This window comes from Macaca mulatta, chromosome 11 (assembly GCF_049350105.2).
Source record: "Macaca mulatta isolate MMU2019108-1 chromosome 11, T2T-MMU8v2.0, whole genome shotgun sequence".
In the NCBI taxonomy this organism is placed as follows: Eukaryota; Metazoa; Chordata; class Mammalia; order Primates; family Cercopithecidae; genus Macaca; species Macaca mulatta.
In genome coordinates this window covers 108320481-108337290 of record NC_133416.1, presented here as the reverse complement: position 1 = coordinate 108337290, position 16810 = coordinate 108320481, and the positions used below count along the sequence as shown (strand labels likewise).

At 42.3% G+C, this 16810-nt stretch overlaps 1 protein-coding gene across 2 annotated transcripts in view; it reads right to left on the bottom strand.

The window, feature by feature from the left end:
- The window catches only part of ANO4 (anoctamin 4), a 327720-nt gene that overhangs the window by 127859 nt on the left and 183051 nt on the right, over positions 1–16810 (bottom strand). For both annotated transcript variants that reach the window (XM_077954798.1, XM_015152572.3), the window contains exon 7: positions 1551–1682. In XM_077954798.1, coding sequence (XP_077810924.1) covers positions 1551–1682 — 132 coding nt within the window. The remainder of the gene's footprint in view (positions 1–1550; positions 1683–16810) is intronic.

Sequence of the window (16810 nt, the reverse complement as noted above, 5' to 3'; positions counted from 1 at the left end):
GAGGATCGAACTAAGATTTTGAGGCCAGTCTGTGAATTTCATGTTTGCTTCAATGACCGTTTCAAATGTTCACATACTGCAGCTGGGTTGGCTTCAATCTGACCTGTGGGGATCAGTTCGGCTATTTCAGAGGCATACAGAATTGCTTCCCCTGCATTAGACTGCTCTTTACTATTACACATTTTTGATGCAGAACATCTATTCTTTGATTTTTCCTTTCCCCTTTGCCCTGCAGAGCTCCACAGACTTTAACTGATTTTCCGTTGCTGAAATATGTCCCCACCTGGCACTCCCTGCAACTTCTTGAAAACTGCCATTTGGTTTACTTTTGGGTTTTTTTTGTTTGTTTTTTTGTTTTTGAGTCTCGCTCTGTCACCCAGGCTGGAGTGCAATGGCACAATCTCGGCTCACTGCAACCTCCACCTCCCAGGTTCAAGCAATTCTCCTGCCTCAGCCTCCTGAGTAGCTGGGATTACAGGTGCACACCACCACGCCCAGCTAATTTTTGTATTTTTAGTAGATATGGGGTTTCACCATCTTGGTCAGGCTGGTCTCGAACTCCTGACCTCGTGATCTGACTGCCTCTGCCTCCCAAAGTGCAGGGATTACAGTCGTGAGCCACCATACTCGGCCTGGTTTACTTTCTCGCAAAATCAGCAAGTTTTTTTTTTTTTTTTTTTTTTAATCTATCACCCCTTTCTTCCCCTTCAGATAAGTCATTTTTACTGAGGCTGTCACCACTGCTGGAGCAGGAGGGTCTGGAATTCCTGATCTTGTTGCAAGGAAGGTGGGGCCGACCTGATCTCTGCCCCCACTGGAGGCTGTGTTTACAGTCTCCAGCACACGGCAGGCTTTTCTGTCCTCCCGCCTGCCCTGCCCTGCATCCAGCCATCATCTTTTGTCATCTCAGAAGCTTCAGAGTAAATTCTCTTTCATTTTTTCAGTTCCTCACAGGCTCAGTTACTTAGCCAACTTGTTTTTCCTCCCCACATGTCAAAAGTGACAAATAACTGTTCTGAGACAGTCTGACAGACGAGTCAGCAAGTGGCCTGCCAGGTGATGTGGCTTTTCCTAAGGCAACCCTGTGAATTGCTGAAGAAAGGGGAACTGAGAAGTGAACCAAGATAAAACAAAAACCAGAAAACAAAAAACCCTCTCTCTGCTCGATCGGAAAAGGTGTAGGCCACTCCTCCTGTCTGCTGGCTGGATGCGGATGAGCCTGCAGGGGGCTCCATGCACAGGGGGTTGGCAGAGCAATGAGAATGACAGAGCCTGGGTCACTGCCTTTCTGTGGAGAAGATCATTTACCCAACAGACACATGAGCAAGCATTGTGTCATCTTAAGCCACTGGGATGCAGGGATTGTTGGTTACAGCAGTTATCTTCCCCTGACTGAAATAAAAGGGATATGAACACTCAACGAGACTTTTAGGGGAGAAGGGCACTACGCTGTTCCTTCCTCATGCCCAGCAATCAAAGGCATGCAGGGTGAGGCTTTACTACAGCTGCACATCCTTAGTAAAACAGGGGCTTTAACATGGAATACTCACTGATGGATCCTTTGCTGGCTGAAAGGGGCAGTGTAGCAGTCATTCTCCTCCAGGTCTGGCAGTGTCTCCTTGTCCAGCCTCATTGGCTTCTTAGGTAACCATCTCCGAAACCTGCTTATTTGTTTATCGATCCTGTGGTACATGGAAGGCAAGACCAAAGGGTACAGCATGTCAGCATCACCCTGAAACACAGGAGGGAAGTCTCCACAGAGCCACAAGTATCATACCACACATTCCAGGCCCTCTCACTGCACTCATGATATCCTTGTTTTAGATGGAAAGAAGAGAGCCAGAACTCTAGTGTTGTTCTGATTTCACCAAGTGGCCTCAATATTATTACTGTTTGTGAAATAGCAGCTGTGAGTTAGATGTCCACCCACATGCCAATAATAAATGACCAAGCAGTCCTAACAAGGCTGGAAAGCTCTGAAAAGGATTCCAACAGTCCCTTAAGCAAGCAGCAGAGACCTTAACTTACATTCTGTAGGTTCTAAAAAATTCATTTTGTGTTTGGAAAACATCTGAGGGCAGAGAAGAGCTCTAGCTGTAGTTAACTTTGGGGAGGGGGTGCTGGCATGTATCCTGGGGGTTGTGCACAGACAGCTCCATGCCATGATTTGCTTCCTGCCTCTCCCACCTCCCCCAGCAGCCTCTCAGCAGGCAGCAGGATTTTTGGCTTTCATAGATCTCTTTTTAAGCTGGCTCCATGGTTCTCATGGTGCTCCTAGGGCGTCGTGACACACATGTGTCACTCTAATGAAGCCAAGTCAGTGAAAACAACAGTATTCTAAAAGTGGTTTTCAGCCACAGTTTTCTCTCTGGCTATCTCCCTGGTCCCTCAGTTCCACTGACTTCTGCTGATGAAAACATCTGGCTTCCAAGTGAACAGCTCCCAATCACTGTTCACAGAAAAACACCAGAAGGAGCAAAAACCACACCAAACTTTAAAATGATAGCACTACCTCAAGTGTCTATACTACTGGAAAAAAAAATCTTCTAAATGTATTAACTGAAAACACATGGAATTTGGTCATGCTTTATTTTTTTCCTAATTAAAACAATATATTTACATGGCAATGTACTCTTTTCAGTGAACGTTATGGCTAATTTTCTGTGTCAACTTGGCTAAGTTAAGGGATGCCCAGATAGCTGGCAAACATTATTTTGGGATGTGTCTGTGAGGTTGTTTCCTGAAGACATTAGTGTTTGAGATTGTAGACTTAGTAAAGAAGTTGGCCCTCACCAATGCAGGTGGGCACCATCTAATTCATTGAGGACCTGAATAGGACAAAGAAGTGGAGGCAGGGTGAATGTGCTGTCTGCTTGAGATGGAACATCCATCTTCTCCTGCCCTTGGACATTGGCCTTCCTAGTTCTCAGGCCTTTGGACCAGAAATCGGACTTATGCTATCAGGTTTCCTAGGCCTCCTTCTTAAAAACTGCAGATAGTGTGACTTCTAGCCCTCCAGAATCTTATGAGCCAACAGTGCAAATCCCGGTCCAAGTCTGAAGGCTAGAGGACCAGGAGCACCGACGCCTAAGGACAGAGGAAGAGAGATGTCCCAGCTCAAGCAGCAGCAAATTCACTATTCCTCCATCTTCTAGTTCCACTCAATGGGTTGGATGGTACCGACCTGCATTGGGGAGGATCAGCTTCTTTACTAAGTCTACTGATTTGAATGCTAATCTCTTCCGGAAACACTATGACAGACGCACCTCAAAATAATGTTTTACCAGCTATCTGGGCATCCTTTAGCCCAGTCAGGTTGAACATATAAAATTAACCAGCGGAGGGGCGGAGCAAGATGGCCGAATAGGAGCAGCTCCAGTCTCCAACTCCCAGCGCGAGCGACACAGAAGACCGGTGATTTCTGCATTTTCAACTGAGGTACTGGGTTCATCTCACTGGGGAGTGCCGGACGATCGGTGCTGGTCAGCTGCTGTAGCCCGACCAGCGAGAGCTGAAGCAGGGCAAGGCATTGCCTCACCTGGGAAGCGCAAGGGGGAAGGGAGTCCCTTTTCCTAGCCAGGGGAACTGAGACACACAACACCTGGAAAATCGGGTAACTCCCACCCCAATACTGCACTTTAAGCAAACAGGCACACCAGGAGATCATATCCCACACCTGGCCGGGAGGGTCCCACACCCACGGAGCCTCCCTCATTGCTAGCGCAGCAGTCTGTGATCTACCGGCAAGGCAGCAGCGAGGCTGGGGGAGGGGCGCCCGCCATTGCTGAGGCTTAAGTAGGTAAACAAAGCTGCTGGGAAGCTCGAACTGGGTGGAGCTCACAGCAGCTCAAGGAAACCTGCCTGTCTCTGTAGACTCCACCTCTGGGGACAGGGCACAGTAAACTAAACAAACGCAGCAGACACCTCTGCAGACGCAAACGACTCTGTCTGACAGCTTTGAAGAGAGCAGTGGATCTCCCAACACGGAGGTTGAGATCTGAGAAGGGACAGACTCCCTGCTCAAGTGGGTCCCTGACCCCTGAGTAGCCTAACTGGGAGACATCCCCCACTAGGGGCAGTCTGACACCCCACACCTCACAGGGAGGAGTACACCCCTGAGAGGAAGCTTCCAAAGCAAGAATCAGACAGGTACACTCGCTGTTCAGAAATATTCTATCTTCTGCAGCCTCTGCTGCTGACACCCAGGCAAACAGGGTCTGGAGTGGACCTCAAGCAATCTCCAACAGACCTACAGCTGAGGGTCCTGACTGTTAGAAGGAAAACTATCAAACAGGAAGGACACCTACACCAAAACCCCATCAGTACATCACCATCATCAAAGACCAGAGGCAGATAAAACCACAAAGATGGGGAAAAAGCAGGGCAGAAAAGCTGGAAATTCAAAAAATAAGAGCGCATCTCCCCCGGCAAAGGAACGCAGCTCATCGCCAGCAACAGATCAAAGCTGGATGGAGAATGACTTTGACGAGATGAGAGAAGAAGGCTTCAGTCCATCAAATTTCTCAGAGCTAAAGGAGGAATTACGTACCCAGCGCAAAGAAACTAAAAATCTTGGAAAAAAAGTGGAAGAATTGATGGCTAGAGTAATTAATGCAGAGAAGGTCCTAAACGAAATGAAAGAGATGAAAACCATGACACGAGAAATACGTGACAAATGCACAAGCTTCAGTAACCAACTCGATCAACTGGAAGAAAGAGTATCAGCGATTGAGGATCAAATGAATGAAATGAAGCGAGAAGAGAAACCAAAAGAAAAAAGAAGAAAAAGAAATGAACAAAGCCTGCAAGAAGTATGGGATTATGTAAAAAGACCAAATCTACGTCTGATTGGGGTGCCTGAAAGTGAGGGGGAAAATGGAACCAAGTTGGAAAACACTCTTCAGGATATCATCCAGGAGAACTTCCCCAACCTAGTATGGCAGGCCAACATTCAAATCCAGGAAATACAGAGAACGCCACAAAGATACTCCTCGAGAAGAACAACTCCAAGACACATAATTGCCAGATTCACCAAAGTTGAAATGAAGGAAAAAATCTTAAGGGCAGCCAGAGAGAAAGGTCGGGTTACCCACAAAGGGAAGCCCATCAGACTAACAGCAGATCTCTCGGCAGAAACTCTCCAAGCCAGAAGAGAGTGGGGGCCAATATTCAACATTCTTAAAGAAAAGAATTTTCAACCCAGAATTTCATATCCAGCCAAACTAAGTTTCATAAGTGAAGGAGAAATAAAATCCTTTACAGATAAGCAAATGCTTAGAGATTTTGTCACCACTAGGCCTGCCTTACAAGAGACCCTGAAGGAAGCACTAAACATGGAAAGGAACAACCGGTACCAGCCATTGCAAAAACATGCCAAAATGTAAAGACCATCGAGGCAAGGAAGAAACTGCATCAACTAACGAGCAAAATAACCAGTTAATATCATAATGGCAGGATCAAGTTCACACATAACAATCTTAACCTTAAATGTAAATGGACTAAATGCTCCAATTAAAAGACACAGACTGGCAAACTGGATAAAGAGTCAAGACCCATCAGTCTGCTGTATTCAGGAGACCCATCTCACACGCAGAGACATACATAGGCTCAAAATAAAGGGATGGAGGAAGATTTACCAAGCCAATGGAGAACAAAAAAAAGCAGGGGTTGCAATACTAGTCTCTGATAAAACAGACTTTAAACCATCAAAGTTCAAAAGAGACAAAGAAGGCCATTACATAATGGTAAAGGGATCAATTCAACAGGAAGAGCTAACTATCCTAAATATATATGCACCCAATACAGGAGCACTCAGATTCATAAAGCAAGTCCTTAGAGACTTACAAAGGGACTTAGACTCCCATACAATAATAATGGGAGACTTCAACACTCCACTGTCAACATTAGACAGATCAACGAGACAGAAAGTTAACAAGGATATCCAGGAATTGAACTCATCTCTGCAGCAAGCAGACCTAATAGACATCTATAGAACTCTCCACCCCAAATCAACAGAATATACATTCTTCTCAGCACCACATCGTACTTACTCCAAAACTGACCACGTAATTGGAAGTAAAGCACTCCTCAGCAAATGTACAAGAACAGAAATTATAACAAACTGTCTCTCAGACCACAGTGCAATCAAACTAGAACTCAGGACTAAGAAACTCAATCAAAACCGCTCAACTACATGGAAACTGAACAACCTGCTCCTAAATGACTACTGGGTACATAACGAAATGAAGGCAGAAATAAAGATGTTCTTTGAAACCAATGAGAACAAAGATACAACATACCAGAATCTCTGGGACACATTTAAAGCAGTGTGTAGAGGGAAATTTATAGCACTAAATGCCCACAAGAGAAAGCAGGAAAGATCTAAAATTGACACTCTAACATCGCAATTAAAAGAACTAGAGAAGCAAGAGCAAACACATTCGAAAGCTAGCAGAAGGCAAGAAATAACTAAGATCAGAGCAGAACTGAAGGAGATAGAGACACAAAAAACCCTCCAAAAAATCAATGAATCCAGGAGTTGGTTTTTTGAAAAGATCAACAAAATTGACAGACCACTAGCCAGACTAATAAAGAAGAAAAGAGAGAAGAATCAAATCGACGCAATTAAAAATGATCAAGGGGATATCACCACCGACCCCACAGAAATACAAACTACCATCAGAGAATACTATAAACACCTCTACGCAAATAAACTGGAAAATCTAGAAGAAATGGATAATTTCCTGGACTCTTACACTCTTCCAAGACTAAACCAGGAAGAAGTTGAATCCCTGAATAGACCAATAGCAGGCTCTGAAATTGAGGCAATAATTAATAGCCTACCAACCAAAAAAAGTCCAGGACCAGATGGATTCACAGCTGAATTCTACCAGAGGTACAAGGACAAGTTGGTACCATTCCTTCTGAAACTATTCCAATCAATAGAAAAAGAGGGAATCCTCCCTAACTCATTTTATGAGGCCAACATCATCCTGATACCAAAGCCTGGCAGAGACACAACAAAAAAAGAGAATTTTAGACCAATATCCCTGATGAACATCGATGCAAAAATCCTCAATAAAATACTGGCAAACCGGATTCAGCAACACATCAAAAAGCTTATCCACCATGATCAAGTGGGCTTCATCCCCGGGATGCAAGGCTGGTTCAACATTCGCAAATCAATAAACATAATCCAGCATATAAACAGAACCAAAGACAAGAACCACATGATTATCTCAATAGATGCAGAAAAGGCTTTTGACAAAATTCAACAGCCCTTCATGCTAAAAACGCTCAATAAATTCGGTATTGATGGAACGTACCTCAAAATCATAAGAGCTATTTATGACAAACCCACAGCCAATATCATACTGAATGGGCAAAAACTGGAAAAATTCCCTTTGAAAACTGGCACAAGACAGGGATGCCCTCTCTCACCACTCCTATTCAACATAGTGTTGGAAGTTCTGGCTAGGGCAATCAGGCAAGAGAAAGACATCAAGGGTATTGAGTTAGGAAAAGAAGAAGTCAAATTGTCCCTGTTTGCAGATGACATGATTGTATATTTAGAAAACCCCATTGTCTCAGCCCAAAATCTCCTTAAGCTGATAAGCAACTTCAGCAAAGTCTCAGGATACAAAATTAATGTGCAAAAATCACAAGCATTCTTATACACCAGTAACAGACAAACAGAGAGCCAAATCAGGAATGAACTTCCATTCACAATTGCTTCAAAGAGAATCAAATACCTAGGAATCCAACTTACAAGGGATGTAAAGGACCTCTTCAAGGAGAACTACAAACCACTGCTCAGTGAAATCAAAGAGGACACAAACAAATGGAAGAACATACCATGCTCATGGATAGGAAGAATCAATATCGTGAAAATGGCCATACTGCCCAAGGTAATTTATAGATTCAATGCCATCCCCATCAAGCTACCAATGAGTTTCTTCACAGAATTGGAAAAAACTGCTTTAAAGTTCATATGGAACCAAAAAAGAGCCCGCATCTCCAAGACAATCCTAAGTCAAAAGAACAAAGCTGGAGGCATCACGCTACCTGACTTCAAACTATACTACAAGGCTACAGTAACCAAAACAGCATGGTACTGGTACCAAAACAGAGATATAGACCAATGGAACAGAACAGAGCCCTCAGAAATAATACCACACATCTACAGCCATTTGATCTTTGACAAACCTGAGAGAAACAAGAAATGGGGAAAGGATTCCCTATTTAATAAATGGTGCTGGGAAAATTGGCTAGCCATAAGTAGAAAGCTGAAACTGGATCCTTTCCTTACTCCTTATACGAAAATTAATTCAAGATGGATTAGAGACTTAAATGTTAGACCTAATACCATAAAAATCCTAGAGGAAAACCTAGGTAGTACCATTCAGGACATAGGCATGGGCAAAGATTTCATGTCTAAAACACCAAAAGCAACGGCAGCAAAAGCCAAAATTGACAAATGGGATCTCATTAAACTAAAGAGCTTCTGCACAGCAAAAGACACTACCATCAGAGTGAACAGGCAACCTACAGAATGGGAGAAAATTTTTGCAATCTACTCATCTGACAAAAGGCTAATATCCAGAACCTACAAAGAACTCAAACAAATTTACAAGAAAAAAACAAACAACCCCATCAAAAAGTGGGCAAAGGATATGAACAGACATTTCTCAAAAGAAGACATTCATACAGCCAACAGACGCATGAAAAAATGCTCATCATCACTGGCCATCAGAGAAATGCAAATCAAAACCACAATGAGATACCATCTCACACCAGTTAGAATGGCGATCATTAAAAAGTCAGGAAACAACAGGTGCTGGAGAGGATGTGGAGAAATAGGAACACTTTTACACTGTTGGTGGGATTGTAAACTAGTTCAACCATTATGGAAAACAGTATGGCGATTCCTCAAGGATCTAGAACTAGATGTACCATATGACCCAGCCATCCCATTACTGGGTATATACCCAAAGGATTATAAATTATGCTGCTATAAAGACACATGCACACGTATGTTTATTGCGGCACTATTCACAATAGCAAAGACTTGGAGTCAACCCAAATGTCCATCAGTGACAGATTGGATTAAGAACATGTGGCACATATACACCATGGAATACTATGCAGCCATAAAAAGGGATGAGTTTGAGTCCTTTGTAGGGACTTGGGTGCAGCTGGAATCCATCATTCTTAGCAAACTATCACAAGAACAGAAAACCAAACACCGCATGTTCTCACTCATAGGTGGGAACTGAACAATGAGATCACTCGGACTCAGGAAGGGGAACATCACACACCGGGGCCTATCATCGGGAGGGGGAAGGGGGGAGGGATTGCATTGGGAGTTATACCTGATGTAAATGACGAGTTGATGGGTGCAGCACAGCAACATGGCACAAGTATACATATGTAACAAACCTGCACGTTATGCACATGTACCCTACAACTTAAAGTATAATAATAATAAATAAATTTAAAAAAAAAAAATAAATAAATAAATAAAATTAACCAGCACAGTGAAACTCTCAGCTGAAGATGATATTATTTATGTAACCAATCAATTCCAAACTAAAAAATAATGGTAAACTTCTCTTTTACTATCTCCTTTATTCTCAGCATTGTTCCAGCCTCACCATGACCCCAACTCTGCTTGGTGGTGGCTGTCCTTCAGACTTCCAAAGGGTCAAACTGAGAAGAATCTCACAGTGGCTCTAGGACTCTCCTCCCAAAGAAAACCCTCCGCCCCAAAAGAAGTATACTTAAAATATAGTGAGATGATGGGCTTTGGAGAAGCAGCATGACACAGTAGGTGACAACATGAACTATGGGGCTGGAATGCCTAGATTCAAATCCTGGCTCTGTTAATATTAACAGCAGAACCTTGGGCAAGCAATTTGACTTTGCTGAGCCTCAGTTTCCTTATCTATAAAATGGGCATGATAATGATACCCAATTCATAGAGTTGTGATGATGAACTTATTAATACACATATAAAGTCTTTAGAACTGTCTGGTGTACAGGAAACGCTGGCTATTATTACTGTTTTTCTCTTTTTTCCAAAAATAAAAAATCGAGCAACCAGCTTGCCTCTTAACATTTCTGTTTTTTGCTTTTTAATTCAAAGTTAATTGTGTTTCACCAGCATCTATCACTTGTCTATGCTCAATGATTTAGTCCTTATATGGACTCATAAATTAGACTTCCTCAGCTAAGTTGGTGGCCTTCCCCATGGTTCTTGGCTTTATTTCATTTGATTGCCTTAAAACTCATTCAAGAAAGAGGACATTGGCCCAAAGGTTTTTTATTATAGAGCTTTTACCTCCCACACATCTCCAGTCTGCAGCACTAATCAGATCACACTTTGTAAAATTCACATTCCCACAGAATCTGGGCTCTGTGTGCAATGACTACGAATTGAATCCAGCTGGGTACAGTGCTTAATGTGGATAAAAACAAATAAAAATGTAAAAAAAAAGTCAGGCATAACTACTCTACAGGAGTGAAATGGCAGCCTTCAGCAGCCAGCTGGTGGCACCACAATTTAATTGAAATGTGGAGATGATGAAAAGAGAGTAGAACAGGATAATTAAAATGATTAATTAATTGAAATATGTGAAAAAGAGGAAGCGAGAAGGAGGCAAGACGATGCTGCTTGGCATGGTAAAAGGAAGCTGAGATTTGTAACTGGGGTGCCTAAAACCTGGCTGTCTTGCGCCTCAGCTGTATGACCTTCCACAAGTTATTTACCCCTCAGAGCCTTCTTTTCCAAGGTTATAAAATAGAGGTAACAGTAACAATATTATTATCATCATTATCATCATCATCATCTTACTGACCTTACAGAGTGGTTAGTGGGCTCATAAAACATGGTGAGTATGAAATGCTTTGGAGAAGCTGCCAGACAGATAGCAAGCATTATTAATAATTTCTTAAGGACCACACAGGACTAACATAAAAGTGATGGAAAGCAAAGGAACTGGGCTTTTTTTTTAAAACTGTGGAGGAAGAAAGACATTAAAAAGAACATCTTAAAAATAAAATCCCCGTGATCTGCCTGCCTTGGCCTCCCAAAGTGCTGGGATTACAGGTGTGAGACCAGTCTGGCCAACATGGTGAAACCCCATCTCTACTACAAATACAAATATTAGCCAGGCATGGTGGTGTGTGCCTGTAATCCCAGCTACTTAGGAGGCTGAGGCAGGAGAATCACTTGAACCTGGGAGGCAGAGGTTGCAGTTAGCTGAGACTGCACCATTGTACTTCAGCCTAGGCAATAGAGTAAGACTCCATCTCATAAATAAATAAAATCCCCGAGACACTGGTTGGGCATGGAGATTAGAGGGTGTGAACTGGCCTTCACTGGGGAGCCTGAGCAGAAGCAGGTGGACAAAGCATGTTGTCCAGGTTCCATTACACATGCCTGTACATGCTGTGTGCACTTCACTATGACTAAACCAAACACTCAAACATGGTCAGCAGTTTGTGTCTTCTTCTGGTTACCAGAGTTTCCCCCACAAAGTTGTACACACCCTAACCCCCAGAACCTATGAATGTTATGTTACATGGCAAAAGGGACTTTGGAGATGTAAGGAAGGTTACCGACCTTAAGATAGGGAGAGCATCCTGGATGATTCAGATGGGCTCAAGTTAACCACCTGAGACCTTTAAAAGCAGAACTTTTTCTGGCAGGAGGGATGTGGCAGAAGGAGAATCAGAGAGATTCAAAGTTTGAGAAACACTTGACCTACTGTTGCTGGCTTTGAAGATGAAAAGAGCTACGAGGAAAGGAATGCAGGCAGCCTCTAGAAGCTGAGAAAGACTTTCAGCCAATAAAGAAATGAATGGAGATCTCAGTCCTCTGATTACATGAACTGAACTGTGCCAGCAACCTAAATGAACCCAGAAGCAGATTTTCCCCAGAGCCTCCAGATAAGAGCCCAGGTGACAAAAACCTTGATTGCAGCCTTCGGAAACCCCGAGCAGACAAACCAGTTGAGCCTCCCCTCCCTGACCTCTGACTTACAGAATTGTGAGCTAATACATTTGTGTTGTCTTATGCTGTTAAATTTGTGGCAATGCGTTATGATGGCAATAGGAAATGAATACACCTCTTAAAACACTCTTGGTCTGATCCTCTCCTCAAGACCTGGCAACAGCTAGCCAGGCTCCCACAGTCAAGGCTGCCATTCCACGTGCTGTTCTCACCTCCCAGTTAGGTGGCTCTGGGTACAAGAATCTATCTCTCTGTGGCAGGATAGTGAGTAAGTGCTCCCCTAGTCTGCTCTTCCACAAACACATTCCTGTCTCCAAACTTTGCCACACTCAGACTTCACTTAGGGCCCCCTTCAGTCACGCAAGACAGAAGCACATAGTGCAAAAGCCACTAGGCTGGAAAGCATAAGACTCAAGTTGGACTCTTGATTCTGCAGTCATACCTCAGTGTGACCTGGGACAAGCCTTTTCTCCTCACGTAACCTTAGTGCTCTCATCTCTAAAATGACGATCAGCCAGATATTCTTTAGATACTACATGTTGTTGGTGATTTGGGTGATAATATCCTGATTATGTCACTTATGTGATTAATTCAAACTTGAATTAATGATAACCTTTAGTATACAATGTTAGGTAACCTCTAGTGTACAATGATAGATAACCTTCAGTATACAATGATGGACTTTGGAGTCAGTTGGAAGCTGATAATTCACATTCCAGTTTTATAGACCTTGGTGAGCAAGTAATTAAACCTCTATGAGCCAACAGAATCCATAGAATAAGGCAATGGTAAAGATTAAACATGATCATGGATATCAAGTGCTTACACAATGCCTTGGATGACCAAAGGGCTCGAATGAGTGATAGTTTCTAGGATGAAGAAAATTATGGTGACAATAATGATGAACTTTTACATAGATTGCTCTTTTCCCAATAGAAGTTCAAAATCTGTAATTCTCCTTTGTAGACTGAGGTCTGTGTTCCCACCTAATAATCATCCCTAAATAGTTAACCCTGAAATTTACTTAGATATTTTAAAGTCTGGAAACCAACTAACCAGAAAGCACCCCATTTGTCTCTTCAGTATAGGAGTGGACTTTAGTATAGACTTTACTTAATGAAGCCTCCACCAATAGGGAATAGAAAAGAGAAAACATTGGCTATTGGCTTAATGATTTAGCATTGATTTTGGTTGGGTACGTTGTCACTTTGTTCCATTTTTGCCATTTACTGAGCAAAAGCCCTCTTACAGACTACACAGGCAAATCAACAAGGGGAAATGGATCAGACACTTGGGCATTTCTGGCCTTAACTTGTCAAGTTAACGTCTGGACTACGGGGTGAGTTATTTCTATAGAAAGCTGTTCTGATGGTAAGTTCAGGTTTCCCTCTTGCTGATTCATGATAAGTGAGATCCCGGGTACCTGGGAAGAGCTGACAACGCAGTATAAGCAAATGGGTGTAGACTTGCCACCTCTGCAATGACTTCCCAAGTTTGGTCTTGGGAAGGTTCTACTTGATCTCTTTGACCCTCAGTTCCCTCAGCTCTAAAGGGGAGATAATCCTACCCAACTTAGGAGAAGTGATGATGAAGGAAAAAGCCACATATGTGCAAAGGATCTTGCTCCCAACATGCTAACCTGTCAGGCGACCTTTATAAACTGCCTACAATGTACAGAGTGCCAACCTGCATGCTGTGGGCATACCCTGAGGAAGTAGAAGAAAGGCCATTTCCCTTGAGCCACTAATAACCCAGGAGGGAATGTACACTAATGATAACCTAATCAGACTGAATTAAATGAAGCAGGCCTACTTTGAAGACACCTCCTTTTCCCCAGTAAAGAATATTATAATAATAGCATTATGTTTCTAACAGATCACATTATCAGCGACGATATGCCTAGAGGGAACCTACAGATGAGCTTTCTTTCCTTTTCTCTCTCTTTTCCTTCTTCCTTTTCCTTTTCCTTTCCTTTTTCTTCCTCCCTTCTTCCCTCCCTCCCTCTCTCTTTTCTTTCTTTCTCTCTCTTTCTTTCTTTCTTTCTCTTTCTCTTTCTTCTTTCTTTCAGTGGCACACAGCTCTACATTGCAGTAAATGACACCCTCTTGGAATGATAATAGACAGCAGAAGGCATGTATTTCTTTTTCATTTTCTTAGAGCCAAGTGTCCAGATTTACAACGCTCTACCTGGATAGGATTTAGAAATCTTAGAAAGCTAATGTTATTCTTTTAGGTCACAGGACTACTATTTGGAGCATAGCCTAAATACCTTATAGAAGACTCCAAAGGCTTTGGAACATTTACATGTATTAGTTTTTTAAAACGAGGATGAAAATACAAAAGCATTTTGTCCTTTTGCCTATATGCTCATCTGATAAGTTGTGACTGCATTGAATGTATAATGCAATAGGGTCCAGCATTCACCCTCTCAAGCCTCACCCAGGATCAAGTCAGGCAGAATGCGTATGGGGGGTAGAGGGAAGGAGTAGTAATGATACTCCAGCTACAAGCCACCCATAACAATCAGATTTGTTACTTTGTAATCATATCTTCCACAGACTATATTTGTAATATTTTGTGAAGGCAAAAAAAGGGCAGCCAAAAGATGATAAGTTCCTCGTTTTTATTGGATAGTCAATTTATAATGGCTATAAGTCTGTCCAAAGATAAGAGTGAAAGCAGCATTTAATAGACCAAGTACATGGATAAAAAGAGCATTAACTCCAAAAATACAGGTCTGAACTACATGAGTGTGCTTTATGAGAGTCAAGTGATTTTTTAAAATAAGGATATTTATGAAAAAAGTGCTTTATTTCTCTGTCTGCTCAGAAACCTTGGAGATATTAATTCATTTATTCTTAGGAAATAGGTTTGTTTCAGAGATGCTTTCATGGATTAATAAAATTCAATATCACTTATATAAATGAAACTACAAGCTAACTTAAATATCCATATTTCATATGACAGGGGAATTTTAGGATACTGGAGGTCAGTGTTTCATTATTGATGTACTACTAGATGGCAAGTTGTATATATGGTCTTTAATTTAGAATATCAGAGCTGGCTACAAAGAAAAAGACACTCTCTATCATCTAAATCAGTCTGTTCCAACGTGAAATGAAGAGTTAAGGTAGATGCAACATTTTCTGACAACGTGGATTTAAAAATGTACACCATACCCTGGGCTTCAGAAAGTCACACATCCCAGTGATATCAGACTTAATTCTATGTGGTATGCAATGAAGCCTATTTTGAGAGGCCATTTTGAAGCAAGTACCTTCATTGGGATTTCTTTTTCCTTTAGCTTGGCCCAAAGTCTTCCAGTACCTTCCAATGCCTAAATTCTTCTGCAGTTGTGATTTGCGCACTAGAAGTAGCATCAATGCTTTCAGGCCAAAGACTAGTATTTTGTAAGCTGTTCCTTCAGCTTCAGAAAGAAGGATTTCTCAAGCTCTCATTCACTCAAAACTTCTCCTCTGCACACATGGAGAGTATGTGATGGGCCATAAGGTCATAGTCTCCTCTGCTTTCCTCCTCTTGGCTCCTGTTTTAAATCCTGTCCCCTCTTTCTCCTTCCTCTACCATGAAACTTATCAAAGTAGCAGCAAACCCTCCTTGCCTCTGATTCATCCAGCCCTCGTCCTTCCTCCACTGGCTGTAATTTGTTTTCCATTATCCTCCACTCTGTAGTGATGGTTCTCAACATGTGGTCCAGGATCAGTAACATCACCGTAGGTGTCTCTTAGGATCTTGATGGAAGTGCAAATTATGGAGCCCCACCTCAGACCTACTGAATCAGAAACCCTGGGGATGGGCCCAGTGATCTGTGTTTTTTAAAAGCCCTCCAAATGATCCTGACATACGTTAGAGAATCACCACTCCATGGAGACTGCTGTCATGGAGATTACTGAAATTTCTAAATATCCAGAATTGATTCTCATCTCTGATTGATCATCAGAAGCTGAAGCACAGCCCTCCTTGTGTAATCTCATTGCTGGTGCCTTTGACACTACCCTCTCTTCATTCTCCTTCTACTTCCTAATTGTTCTTTTTCATTTTCCTCAGGTGTCTCCCCCATTCCATCAATGCAGATTTTCAAAGGAATTGCCACAGGCCCTCTTCTCTTAACTCTTTACCTCTCGTCCAGGGAAATTCCATACGCTCCCCTGGCTAAGGTCATGGTTTCTATGCTGTTGACTCCCACACTGGATTCTCCAGCATTACCACTCTCTTCAGCTGCTTTGCCATCAATTCCAAAGGACTTTAGGACACAAACACCTCAAAAATCTACTGTGACTTATAATACAGAATTAATTTTAAAAAGTCAACTTCCTCACCACACTTGTATCTCCTCTCGATTTCTAGTCTTCTTTTACCTCCACAATATTTTCCCTAGCCCTTAGGTATAAGAACTTCATTCTCCTCAACTCCGAATTTCCAAATAGCTGCTAAGTGCCAAGCCCTTTTGCCTATATTTCACAACCTTTCTCACATGCTTTGCCTTTTTGCTCTGTAGATTATTTTTATCTATCCAGGGGGCAGAACTCCAATCAAAGAGTGAAAGTTAAAGAGACAGAGATTATAGCTTATTATAAGGAAGAATTTTATAACAGTCACAGCTGCCCACAGATGGGCTAGGGAGTTTACTGTCTCCAGAAAAGCAGAAGTTTAAGTGTCTGATGAGTGGTTGGACTTGATGGCATTTAATATCCCATAAAACTTTGAGATTCTATAGTTCCTTTTATCACTCTTTTCTTTTAAGCCCTCATTGTTCATCCCCCCCCAACCCTTGTTTGA